We start from the raw sequence: 15,055 nt of genomic DNA, 5'->3' as shown, positions 1-15,055 counted from the left end.
GTAATTCTTTTTTAAAAAGACAAACGTGCATGTAAACGAAATGCTGAAATGATATAAATCTAATATAGTTAGTCCTTGAATAACTTTCATAGAAAACGATTGTTATTGTTCTTCCGTTTTCTCTCATTGATACGGTACAAATCGTTCTGAGAATGCGTACAGCAATGCAAATTATTTAGATACTTAAACCATAGCGAATTGTCATTGATTATTAATATCCTAATAACGCACTATATTTTCACTTAGTAAGCCTTTTGGCAAGGCAACAATTTTGTTTGAGGCATATCACTCTGACCTACTTTCGTTGCCGTATGCATTTCTCCCAATGAGACGTATTATTATTTAATAAATAATCCGTTAATAAGAATTCCTTTTTCGTACGTATAGTCAAATTACGAAATAACGATGATGGAGGAATCGTGATCGTCAATATTTTAGGTGAACTGAAAAATGTGGAGGCGCGAGAAGGGAGGGCAGTATAGTCGCTCGCCTGACTAAGAAGTTGGGTGGTTGTATTTGTGTGAAAGTGAAGTGTGCACAGTGGCCCAGAGACCCAGTTTTTCCTTTCCTCTTGGCCAATAGCTAGACTGTCACAGACGAGAGTCGGGAGGGCCTCGGGAGGACCCTGGCACTCCGTAGGAAAGACAATTAAAGGGCGTCATGTCGGAACCGAAGAGAATTACGGCGGATTCCCGTCCCCGTCTGCCTTCGGATGTTGTAGCGAACTCCGTGGTGGACGCCGAGGTGGTCGAGTGTTCCTCCGATTCCTCGCCCTTCGCCCTACAACCTCAACCTCCTGCGCCCATCCACGCCCACCCGCCGCCTACCCAACCCATACCCATAGAAGGGGAAATAGTCATGGGCATGACGGGCAACGGGTGTAATGTCGAGCGCATTTCGCCGAGCCAAGTCACTCCCGTGTCCTCCGATACGTTGTCGTCGTCCCCTGATACTCAATCAGGTAAATACATTGGAGGAACGCATTCACCAAATCCAATGCCCACGGCGCCCACGCTGCTATTGCGCCCCCTGACCCAGTGCCGCCCGTGCCATCTGACCTGTTCCTCCTCCTCCTCCTCCTCCGCCGCTTCCTCCTCCACCTCTGCCTCCTCCTGCACACAGTCATGCTCTCAGTGAGAGTGAGACCTGACCTATGTGGGTCAAAGGGGCCGCTCATTTAAGGGTTACGTAGCTTCTCACGAAGGGGTTGAAACGTAAAGCAGTTTGAAAACTCATGAAGGTTTTGTAAACAACGGCTGGGTTTCGGGGGAGGAGGAGGGTGGGGTGGGCCAGATAGGCACTGGGCATTATTGGGCAGGCGGCTGCATGAATGTGTAGGCCCTGTGTTCATTGGATGCAATTGCAGGTTCAACAATAGGGCTCTGGATAACGAATTTTGGGTACATTCCATGCCCTGTCATAATTGATATGTTTACACATGATTATAATAAAACATTTATTGATGGTAACGTTATGGTGACAACGGATGGTGGACCAGGAAGGAGAATGAACGAACCCCCCCAAAAGAAATGATCTAAGGCAATCAATTATGGTTCAAACCGATTTAGGCTACAAAGGAACATTATTTCCAGAGTAATCATACAAGTCTCAGCGAATGCTGAATGTAATTAAGTTATTTCCAAGAATGAAATGAATTATGAGGTAATGTTATTCACGCACATTTTCGTCCCCATCGTAGTAAGTTGGGGATAAATGTTGGGGCTAAATGTTGGCGAATTTGTGCATGGCACCGCCACCAGCCAATCGCATGGTTGACGGGGTAAGGGGGATGATGGGGTGTCTTCATTCTCTCTCTCTCTCTCTCTCTCTCCCTCATCTCTCTTTCTCTCTCTCTCCCTCTTTCTCGTACAACATCGTCAACACAAAGATTCCAAATTTAGAATCAAGGCCAGATTACGATAGAGTTACTGTTATGGCCCGGTATTGCTTAACTGCTGGGATTTCAGATCCATCGTCACTTAAATGTTTTAGTCAAACGGTCGTGGAAATGGGCGGTAAAGAAAAACTTGGACCATGCATTTCTGCGCACATACAAAATACGCTCGACTGCACGCACATACGTACACACACGCACACAGCATCCTAACTCATGCAACTGGCACACTACCGAAGTTGTCGGCAACGACTTCGTTTAGGCTTCAGAATGAATAAAGAAAAAGGCTCTGTATCAGGCCGTAACGAGTTTTGTGTGACATCCTCCGCCCGTGCCGCTCACGGCGCAAGTAACCCAGTAAGGTATATGAATGAATTTGTTTGGCTTTGGTTGTTTGGGTCACAATAATAGAAGGCGAAGCCTGCTTGAATGGTTCGGGACGGAGCCGTTGCACTACAACAGAGTCGGGGGGCAGCCAGCCAAACGCGCCACCGAACTAATAATCGTCTTTAAAACTTCTAATTTATGTATTAGCCTTATATAAACCTCGTAAATACTTTCTATGGGTAATTAACATCCGACTTAAGTCCCCATCTACGGTTATTCGGTGTTAATAAGCCAAAACACGCATGTCAAAAACGTGACTAAGCCATCGACGGTGCAGAGGCAATGTTGCCACGTATTGCGACCCACTGACTCAGTACACTTGACCCACTTCCCGTGCACATCGGCAACAGCGCTCTCGGGGATGGCTGCCACACGTCGCCGGGAATGTCAATACTGCGAAAAGGAAACTTGGACTTCATTTTCTCACGCTCTTAAAACGTTGAATTGTCCAAGATGGTTGTAAGCCCGGGGTTCAACTCCTCATAGGTCCCGTGTGCTTGGCCTTTGGGCTAAAAGTTATATTCCGTCCCGTTAAGAGACTGTTCACGAATGCGTGTCATATGTCGGAGTTAGTTTTAATAAGTTGCCTCGAGTTGGCAGTGTTTCAAATAGCCGCAGGCTGCCCTATCGAGCCAGCTACCATTGCAATGGGTACTGGCGGCGCTGCAGTAAAGTATTGTGACGGGCAGATTGCGTAATGCCAGTCTGATTTTGGTGTATGCTCTCGATGGTCATCACCGGATACTTTCTCTTTCACAACTCCTGCCTTACTTTCAATGCCGTCGTCCCAAGATCGCCTAAGCTAGGCTAAGCAGGTCGCATCCGTTGCATACTTTTTCTGTTTATTCATTTTTTAAATATTTCTTTTTGCAACTTTCACAGGCCATTCCTGACGTAATTTCCGGATTAATATTATATATATATTATATATATACACAGTAATGGTATTACTTTTGCAAAGCACATATTTCTAAAACATCTTTCCGAATTTTAGTCAAATTTCATTTAACGCATCCATACAAGGGAAAAAAATGTCTTTTATGCATGCCGTGCTAGAATAAAAATAAAAAACTTTGGTTCTCGTCTATGTCGTAATTGAAATGAAAAGAGAAATATTGTTGCAGGTTTTTTTCGTGGGTTATCCCCCTTCTCAATTCGAGCCATTAAGAGGCAGAATTGCATTAGCTGTCATGCATTGCAGAGCTGACTGACTGTGAAGCGTTAGTCGACTCACAAGTAACAAGCAACTCTCTCTCTCTCTCTCTCTCTCTCTCTCTCTCTCTCTCTCTCTCTCTCTCTCTCTCTCTGTGTGTGTGTGTGTGTGTGTGTTGTTTCTGAGAAAGTTCAGTTGAGTGTTTTTGGAAAATATACATGGGAGTTCTTGTAGAAGAGAGGAAGATTATTAGGTTTTATGATTATTACTTGATTATAGTTATGGAGAATGCTCTCTCTCTCTCTCTCTCTCTCTCTCTCTCTCTCTCTCTCTCTCTCTCTCTCTCTCTCTCTCTCTCTCTCTCTCTCTCTGGCTACCAAAGGAGGCATTATATTAATAGAAAGACCAATTCGTATGTGTATACATTGTATGTATGTATAAATTATTATTATTATATATATATATATATATATATATATATATATATATATATATATATATATATATATATATATATATATATACATACACACACACGTTACTACATATTTATCATTTTATGCGTTCACCCATTTCAGACACAATATTCAAACAGCTACATTTGTCAGTACCGACCGTTTGTTACACAGAAACACTTGTACGTTACAGCTCACTCGTTCGGCCAATGGGCGCACTTGTCAATATATACCATTGAGGCTTGGAACGCGATTGCAACGATGTTCGGCCCTTCTTTTCATGGATTTTGTTTTTCCGAGAACTGGAACCTCGTGGGTGCCACATACCGACGCTCATTTTGATGGATGAGAGAGCCGAACGTTTACTTAGACGTAAAATTTCTCGTAATCTCGACGGAAACGTTGGGATACGTTTCAATTTAGTTTTAGGATGGTATGGTTTTCTTATGTGACGTCGTGCGCTGTCGGTTATGTAAATTATTGTTTATTTATTTTATTTTATTTCATTTTTTTTTAAAGAATTTGGTCTCCGTTATCATCAGATGTAGGCTTTTCCATTTGACTAGTGGTTTATCTTTTCAATAATAATAATAATAATGATTAAACATTTTTTGAGTTAAACATTTATTTTGGCTAATGTAAACTTTTCTCATTTGTCACTGTGTTTTAAGAAGGCAATAATAAAATTTTGTCTTTGAGTGGTAAGTTATTTTTCTTGAGCCGCTAAACATTTGTAATGTTTGTTGGTGTAAACTGGAAATTATTTTTTTTATATAACTGAGTTTGTTGATGTAAATTGGAAATTATTTTCTTTATATAACAGAGTTTGGTGCAAATTGGAAATTATTTTTCTATATAACTGAGAGTTTGTTGGTGTAAATTGGAAATATTCTTTATATATAACTGCCATTATGTAAGAAGTTCACAAAACGTTTAGCCTAATTGTCTGTGATTTGTTGAACGTTTTCTCTTATTTACTTCAAAAACGTTTTTTCCTGATTATTTATTTATATGGGAATATTAGTTCTGTTTCAGTTATAGCTATTTTAATTACTTTTTGTATTATGCCCAGTTTTTACAATGAAGGCTAGTTAAGATATTTTAGCAAGGAAATTTTAATAGAAAAGAAATCCAACACGAAGACGTCACACTGTACAACTGAGTAGCTTTTATTATTATTATTATTATTATTATTATTATTATTATTATTATTATTATTATTATTATTATTATTATTATTATTCAGAAGATGAACTGTTTCCATATCGAACAAGCCCACAGCAGGGGCCATTGACTTGAAATACAAGCTTCCAAAAAATATGGTGTTCATTTGAAAGAAGTAACAGAAGGTGATTGGAAATAGAGAAAGAAGAGATTAGTTATAAGAAAAGAAAAAAAAATAAAAAAATTTTATAAATAAATAAAAATATAAAGACTTAGTTTTGGACATTAACATCACTAGGATCCGGTGAGGAAATTAAGTAAAGGCTCATATTAATAAATATACAGATTCCGAGACGAAACTAATCTGTCGGAAGGTAGGCTATATAGCGTACGAATTTCATTCGCTTGCGTAAATGTCAGAGCTGCACGCGAACCCAGAGATAGAGTTCATCTTGTGGATTAAATATCACGTTTACTTTTCACGTTTAAATTTCGTGATGAAATTCATCTGCTGGTGTCGGTATGACGTATTCGAATTCAGAAGTGAATTTATTGACGTGGACGGATGCTCAACATTCATTTATCCAAGAACACTCGCGAACTTCCGCGTGGTTTGATGAAAGAGCCCACGTGACCACCCAACTTTTACACGTTGATATTCGCCGCAAATTGAGGCGTATGTGGATGTTCGTGTTTGCGATTGCACAAGCACGTTTGTGGGTTTGTGTGGGCGTGTTCGTTCTAGGTGAGTTCAGGGGAAACGGGTAATGGTATTACCTGGGATTGATGGTGGGTTTCCAAACTCCTTCAAGGTGTTCTTGCGTCATGTTTCCATACATGTCACTGCTCATTATAGGGATTCAAACCCCGTAGGGGGGTTAGGGCCGTTAGTACACCTCGTGCGGTGCGCTGTAGGCATTACTTAAAATTCTTTGCAGCGTTCCTTCGGTCCCCAGCTGGAACCCCTTTCATGCCTTTTACTGTACCTCTGTTCATATTCTCTTTCTTCCATCTTACTTTCCACCCTCTCCTAACAATTGATTCATAGTGCAGCTGCGAGGTTTTCCTCCTATTAAACCTTTCAAGCCTTTTTATTGCCAATTTCCGTTTCAACCCTGAATGACCTCATAGGTCCTAGTGCTTGGCCTTTGGCCTAAATTATATATTCTATTCTATCCACTAGGGATTCAAAGGTACCTTGTTTCCATACGATAGACATGATTATGTTTATTGCCAAAATATTAACCCTATAGAATAAATAGAAATTTTAACACTAGGTTCATTCAATAAGTGACTTTTGCATCCGTACCATAGACCTCTTTACGTTTATTGCCAAAATATTAACCCCTTAAAATAAATAGAAATTTTAATACTAGGTTATTCAGTAAGTGACATTTTGTTTTCCATTCTTAGACCTCTATTTATTACCAAAATGTTGACCTTTTCAAAGAAAAAGAAATTTTGATACTTTGTTGATTCAGTAACTTTTAACATTTTAGAAAACGGTCAGAGCGCAGTGGTTCAAACTGTATGTCGTAGCATAGCAGCACAGGTGTAATGATTCGGGTAATAATAGGTTCGAGCGTGTTTCACTGGTTCAAGCAGTGATGTATTTCATTTTATATTTCAGTATACTTGCAAACATATTTTAGTATACATAAAAACAAAAACTGTTGCGGTTGAAGCATTGCTGTATATCTTAGCATTCAGAGAAAAAATCAGTGAGTACACATATGGTATTGTTCACACACACACACACACACACACACATATATATATATATATATATATATATATATATATATATATATATATATATATATATATATATATATATATATATATATATATATATATTTATTTATATATATTTGTGTGTGTGCGTGTGTTTGTACTCTTATTTCCTCAGAGTGAAGTCGGAGAGATCGTGAACGAAAGATTAAGGTGTGTGACCTGACATGACATGACCTGACCTGACCTGGCTTGATCTTACCTCACATGACCTGATTCCCACTGCTCCCCCCAATTTCCCAAGGAGCTCCAGTGGTTGGTCGGATGTTTTTCTGACGTGAAATTCAATATTTGTTATACTTTTTCTTTTCTTTCTTTATTTTTGATAACTTTGAACCACTATTAGAGTCATCTACCAATCTACCATACCCATAGATGGTATTTAGATCTTTACTCCTAACTGAGACTTTATAAAATAAGAACAATAATTATATACTGGGCAATCACATTTTAAGGTCTTTAAAGCATTATTGATAATTACGGTATTTCATGCCCCATCTCTGAATTTCTACCGACTTCATGTATAACAAGTTGTCTGTCGTTGTACCTTATCCCCATTCCATTGGTTGTGGTTAACCAAATACTAGTAAGAGCAAGGTTGCCCCCCCACCCCAGTGATTAGCCGCACACCTGTGGACAAGTAGGAATAGCATTTGTGACACACTGGCATCAGGAAGCGTCGTCTGTGAAAATGTGCATTTTTTTTTTTTTTTTTCTTGTATGTTGCATTGATTTTAGTATTTTGGATATTTTTTGCCTTGCTTTTGTCCTTTCAGATTCCTTGGACTTCTTGTATAAAATGTATGTATATGTATAGGCTATGTATGTATGTAATATGTGTATGTATGTGTAATCTCTCTCTCTCTCTCTCTTTATATATATATATATATATATATATATATATATATATATATATATATATATATATATATATATATATATATATATATATGTCTGTAGTTTATGTGTATGTATATGAGTAATGTATATATATTGAATATATCTTATCTTTGTTTATTTGTATGTATATAAGTAATCTATATAATTTATATATATATATTTGTGTATATATATATATATATATATTTATATATATATATATATATATATATATATATATATATATATATATTATGTATTGGCTATATACACGTGCGTGTGTGTGTATATGCTATTGGGGCATATTTTCTCTCTTGTGTAGTTCCTATCGAAGTCAATGGCATTGTTCTCAGATACTATCTTTATCTAGACTTTGAATCAGTCTGTACTTCTTTTTTATCTTCAGGAAAGTTTATTTCTTATTCCTGAGACGCTTGCCTGAGGAGAAAAAGAATAAGTATAGACCGATGCAAAGTCTTGATAAAAAGATAGCATCTGCGAATAATGCCCTTGACCTCAATAGGAATATATATGCTTATATATAAATGCTTATATATATGTGTGTGTGTGTGCGTGTGTGTGTATGTGTCATAGAATTGAGAAGTGCATACAGTTACGATAAGCAGAAGTTGGTTTCATGGTATAAACTCTCGGCCAGACAGTTAATTATTGTTTGCTGAAGTTTCCGATGAACGATACCAAGTTTCATCCCACAAGGAGGTTAAAATATGTACCAGCTTGACGTCGAGATATACTAATATAAGTTATTAAAGAAATTTGCGTGGGAGAATGACTAGTTTTACGGACTTGCTTTTATGGATTATGATGAAATGACTAGTGGTGTAGAAGAGCAAAGAAAGGCAGCAGGTGTCTAGCAGAAGCTTGGGCAATTGAAGAAAATGAAAAAGGAAATGAGACTCTGGAAAGTATTCACGAGCTGTCAGCCATGACGTCTTCATTGACTAGAGGAGAAATTAGATATATGAAACAGAATCCATAAAAGCTGTATCAAACCGAATCTTTAAGGTCATTATAAAACAAAAACCCTAAAATTGATATAGGCCACAATATTTAAATCAGTGTAAACAGAATCCTTAAAATCATTATAGAACATAATCCCCAAATTCAATAAAAAAAAACACGATCCCTAAAATCAGTCGAAAAAATTACTAAAATCAGTATGAAACAGAGTCCCTAAAATCTGTATAAAACAGGATCCAAAAATTCATCATAGAACAGAATCCCTAAAGCCAAAATGAAACAAAATCATTAAAATCAATATAAAACAGAATCCCTAAAATCAATATATAATAGAATCTCTCTAATCAGTATGGAACAGAATCCTCAGAATCAACATAAAACAAAATTCCTAAAATCAGCGTGAAACAGAATACCTAAAATCATTGTAAAACACAATCCCTAAAATCTACATATAACAGAATACCTAAACCAGACCGTGAAGTAAGTATAAAACAAAATCCTTAAAATCAGCATATATACAGCATCCACTTTGCAGCCTTTACTTTACCTCTATTTCCGCTTCCATCCTGTCACTTTGCTGTCCAGCCACTCCAACTTCCCCTTTTCAGTCTTCAGCCTTGAATGGCTGAAAGTGCCCCAATCCTTGGCTGTATAGTATAATTTTTATAAATCAGTTTTGTTCTTTGTAATTTTTGAAATGAGCCAGTGCATTTTATAATATTTTATATATAATTATATATATACTTATATAAATATATATATATATATATATATATATATATATATATATATATATATATATATATATATAAATGTATATGTGTGTAGCCTATTTGTTAATGGTCAAGATACCGAGACTGGCAAAGAAGCCCAAATGAATCTCGGTCATGGTCAAAAAAATGTATAAAATGTTTTCCCTTCAAATTTTATTACAGAAAATTATTATAAAAAAATATGCAGGTTAGTTACTCTGTCGTCATTATAAAGAGAAAGAGAAGAAATGCGATCTGAAGAGGGAGAGAGAGGAAGAGAAAGAAATAATATTAAGCAGTCGTAAAATCTGAATTGGTTCTCTGATTTAGTTCACCCCAGACAAAAGAAATCGATAGATCAAAGGTGCCGCATTCGCGAAATGAGGGCGCGACGGTCGTGAACGCGTAGCAAACGGGAATGTGCTTGTCTACAGATTGATAATGTTGACAGGACTACGGAACCTTGAATAGTAAAGCTTACTACGAAATGCGATTGTGGCATAATTCATTCTCTCTCTCTCTCTCTCTCTCTCTCTCTCTCTCTCTCTCTCTCTCTCTCTCTCTCTCTCTCTCTCTCTCTCTCTCTCTCTCTCTCTCCGGAACGTGCATGTCTTCTGATGGAAAATGTTGACAGAACTACGGAACCTCTAGTGGTAAAGCTTACTACGAAGTGCGATTGTGGCATTTCTCTCTCTCTCTCTCTCTCTCTCTCTCTCTCTCTCTCTTTTCCTTGACTGTCAAATGAGGTTATTTCAGGCTGAATTGGGTAATGGGGTCATTGTGACAAGGAAAAAGAAGTATGCAATTGAATGTACTGGAATTGGGTCATGTGTTATGTATACACATTATACACAGTATATGTACTCATTGTATGTACAGTGTAAGGTTCAACATTTGCTTATTTATTATTAATATTTCTCCGATTATTTCAGATGATAGTGATACATTCATATTTAGACTAAAGATGATATAAATATTAATTAATCTCCAGCTTCAGTAAATGATTATATTAACGTTGTTTCTCTCTCTATATATAGGCTATATATTACACGCGAGTTCTTGCCACTATAATTCTCTTTATTATTATTATTATTATTATTATTATTATTATTATTATTATTATTATTATTTTTCCTTGACAAGATTGGCGATCTTTTTAAGGACGTTTGCATCAAAGAGGGCCTTCTTCCAAAATAATAATAATATTATTATTATATTATTATTATTATTATTATTATTATTATTATTATTATTATTATTATTATTATTATTATTATTATTATTCACTCCTGAATAAGCTTGCGTTTTAAGTGTCACAAGTATATTTTATCTTGACCATCATAACTACTGCATTAAACGTTACGTCACCATTTGGTTCGTAAATGCAGCCTGAGGAAGCGCGCGCATGCGCTTTAGAGGTTAATTAACCAAGCGACTTGCATTTTAAAAAGGTAAACTATGAATATGCAGTTTGAATGGGACGGTGTTTGCATTGAATGAATGACGGGTCAAGTCGGTCTAGATAGTAACTAATATTACAGTGTGCTGATATAATTTGACAAGATAATTTGAATGCATATTAGTACACTGTAATAGCTGCTTTTTAGACTTGAACCGTCATTCATTCAATGTATACACCGTGCCTTTCAAACTGCATATTCATAGATTACCTATTCAAAATGCAAGTCGCTTGGTTGATTAGCCTCTAAAGCGCATGCGCGTTCTTCCTCAGGCTGTTTTACAAACCAAATGGTGATATAAATTTTAATGCCATAGTTATGATGGTCAAGGTAAATTTACGTGGACCATTGCCAAAACGCAAGATTATTCAAATATAACTTATTGATGTGGAATGGACTAAGTCTTACGAGTGCCTCGTATCATGAAGAAATTCTTTAAAATCCGTGAAGATGTTCCTTATCATTCTTTCGCGCAGATATAAATACATTTCTGATTCTGATTGGCAGTGGGATGCCCATATGATTGTAATCGGATGAGAAATGTTTGAGACCCTGTTACGTGCAACACACATGCTTACCGGCACAGGTATATATGTCACCCGGTAATAAGATTAGTGTCAGAAAGTCAAAGACGTGTGTGATGATATTGGAAGAATTATTTTGCGAGTTCTTATTTTGGTGTGATGAAGTCAAATAAGTCATATAAATATATACACACGTATACATACATATATTTATATGTAGGCTATATATTGAAAAGTTATCACCATTTTTTCACGGTCATCATAATTATCATTATTAGTGTGGTATTAACACCACCTTCACTAAATTATTATAATTGCTAATTGTGTGTGTGTATATATATATATATATATATATATATATATATATATATATATATATATATATATATATATATATATATATATATATATATATATATATATATGTATATATATATATATATATATATATATATATATATATATATATATATATATATATATAGCCTACACTTAATCCAAAGGAACTGTATGCTTCATCATAACGCGGGCAGGCCATCGCTTGCGTGCTTGCGCGTGTGCTCGCATGTCTCAGTCTCGTGCCAAAAGCACGTTTTGTTTGTTTACTAATAAAAGCTCTCTCTCTCTCTCTCTCTCTCTCTCTCTCTCTCTCTCTCTCTCTCTCTCTCTCTCTCTCTCTCTCTCGGCATGTATTTGAATTGTGAGACCTCTGCTTCAAGGCAAAAGATTCTACAAGCATTGCTTTTGTATAATATTCCCCCTTCACGCAGTTAAGGGACTGATGTGATGTGTTGCGTTGTCGGCAAGGCTGGTTAATTTGTCTTTTTTTATTAGGTATTTTTAATCTAAATTGAACCCCGAGAGGAAGTGAAAGGCGTGGGCATTAATAATAATATTAATAATAATATTATAACAATAAACCTCATTTCTTTTGTAGATAGGTTGGTTTATATTTTTCATTGTAAAGAACTTTATGTAAATATAGTATATATATATATATATATATATATATATATATATATATATATATATATATATATATATATATATATATATATATATATAGAGAGAGAGAGAGAGAGAGAGAATCTGCGTCAGTATTTTTAGATATACAAGGATAGATAACATGGAGTATTTGTGATTACAAGAAGTCACGTGTCAATAAATTACAAAACTAGCACACAAATATATATGTATATACAAAATGTGTCTATTATATAATATATATATATATATATATATATATATATATATATATATATATATATATATATATATATATATATATATATAATTATCGTATAGGTGCTCATCCACTCCTATACCAAAATAGGTATCGGACATGTGTCACATTCTAGAAAAACAATAATTTCCTCAGTTACACACCACTGGTGTGTGTCTGTACGATTTTATTAATTATAAAATGATGAAGTCAACGGAGGAATCGTGAAGAGTATGTATAAATATATATATATATATATATATATATATATATATATATATATATATATATATATATATATATATATATATATATATATATATATATATATATATATATATATATATATATATATATATATATATATCTTTACCGACAAATCTTATGTCTGTTGCTGTCACGTGACCATACTCCGTTCCTTTGTATGTCTTTGTCAAGTCCCTTGCTTATCGATTGGTAAAGTAGCTTCTAGTAGATTCCCGGAGCATTCGTGACTTTTCGTTCGTATTCGTGGATTTCCCAGGTACTTGGGGTCGGGACTTGCTACTGTAGTGTCTAACCGGACTACCATTGTTCCATTACACCCAGAAACTCTCTCTCTCTCTCTCTCTCTCTCTCTCTCTCTCTCTCTCTCTCTCTCTCTCTCTCTCTCTCTCTCTCTCTCTCTCTCTCTCTTTTGCTCCCTTCTCTCTCAGAGTGTCGTTCGTTGTATACCGTCCATTTAACATTTTTTTATCTATTTATTTACCAAATTGTTACTTATATTTTTCTTTTATTTTTCCTATTACCTTCTTTCATTATTTTCTATTACCTTTTATTATTTTTTGCTATTACCTTCTGTTATCTTTTCCTATTACCTCCTGTTATTTTTTTCCTGTTGTTATCTTTCTTACTACCTTTTGTTATTTTTCCTATTACCTCCTGTTATTTCTTCCTGTTACCTTTTATTTTTCCCTATTACCGTCTGTTATTTTTCATATTTCTGTTATTTTTTACTATTACCTTGTTATTTTTTCCTATTACCTATGGTTATTTTTTCCCCTTCTGTTATTTTTTCCTATTACCGTCTGTTAGTTTTTCCTAATACCTTCTGTTATTTTTTCCTGTTACCTTCTGTTCTATTTTCTTATTACCGTCTGCTATTTTTCCTTTATTCCTCTGTTATTTTATCCTGTTGCCTTTTGTTGTTTCTTTCAAATGAACACCGTATTCTGTGGTAGCTTGAATTCCCTGTGAAGAGTATTCATCTTCTGAGTAATAATAATAATAATAATAATAATAATAATAATAATAATAATAATAATAATAATAATCATTGTCACTAGTCATTCATACTTTACATTTTCCTGTTAATTTTTTTATAGGCTATTTTTTTTTTTGTGTAAGGTTAACTTAGGATAATTTCCATGTAATTTTTTCATGTGATTGGGTAGGCTAAATGCGATAGATTTACTGAGATTTTGTAAATGTAAGAAAATCTAACATGACCATAAATTTGATAAAAATTTATTCCATTTACCAAAATTGTTTATGCATATTTGTAGTAATTATTCATAAATACGAATTTGTCGATATCTCAGTATTTACGTGTATATATATATATATATATATATATATATATATATATATATATATATATATATATATATATATATATATATATATATATATATATATATATAATATATATATATATATATATATATATCTATGTATATATACATATATATTATATATATATGTAATATATAAATGTATACATATTATATATATGTATATATATTTATACATATTGTTTGTATGTATATGTATCTTAAGTATATGCATCAATATATGCTTATAGTGATTTTGCCCTTGTGCACTTAAAAACTCGATTAAGCTCCTCTACATTACTGCATTAGTAATATAGAAAAGTTACCAGGCAATTCAGACAAAATCATTCCTGATTTCTTTGTTTCTCTCGTAGGTCGTATTTCGACTAATAAAGGACTTGGAGGGACTTAGCCAAAATATTCGTCAGGATAAAGAGAGTATGCCTGTCTCGTAAATCTGTTTGAACCACACACGTGTCTACGTTTATCTTAAATGTATTAGTCTTTTATAGGGAATTCGCCTGTTCTTGGTCCTCTCTTTGTGTTTTGCATAATGCAGTGAAAGAGAGAGAGAGAGAGAGAGAGAGTGTGTGTTTGTTCTAAAGATCCTTTTAACTTTGTTTTAGAAATTGCAGTATGTTCGAGAGAGAGATTGAGAGAGAGCTTGTTCTACAGATCTTTTCAACTTTGTGTTTCACATAATGCACACACACAGTTTTAAAAAATTTTTGTACTTTGTGGTTGACATAATGCACAGAGAGAAATAGAGAGAGAGAGAGTTTGTTTTACAGATCTTTTTTT

The 15,055-nt window shown here is 34.7% G+C and overlaps 1 protein-coding gene across 1 annotated transcript in view; it reads left to right on the top strand.

Annotated features, from left to right (window-relative positions):
* The first annotated feature begins 478 nt into the window (after positions 1 to 478).
* Positions 479 to 15,055, top strand: part of LOC136827011 (nuclear hormone receptor FTZ-F1-like) — a 342,098-nt gene continuing 327,521 nt past the window's right edge. The window contains exon 1 of the mRNA XM_067084673.1: positions 479 to 961. Coding sequence (XP_066940774.1) covers positions 661 to 961 — 301 coding nt within the window. The 5' untranslated portion in view covers positions 479 to 660. The remainder of the gene's footprint in view (positions 962 to 15,055) is intronic.

The sequence above is a fragment of the Macrobrachium rosenbergii genome, chromosome 41, assembly GCF_040412425.1.
Source record: "Macrobrachium rosenbergii isolate ZJJX-2024 chromosome 41, ASM4041242v1, whole genome shotgun sequence".
NCBI lineage: Eukaryota > Metazoa > Arthropoda > Malacostraca > Decapoda > Palaemonidae > Macrobrachium > Macrobrachium rosenbergii.
This window is presented reverse-complemented; position numbering and strand designations above follow the sequence as displayed.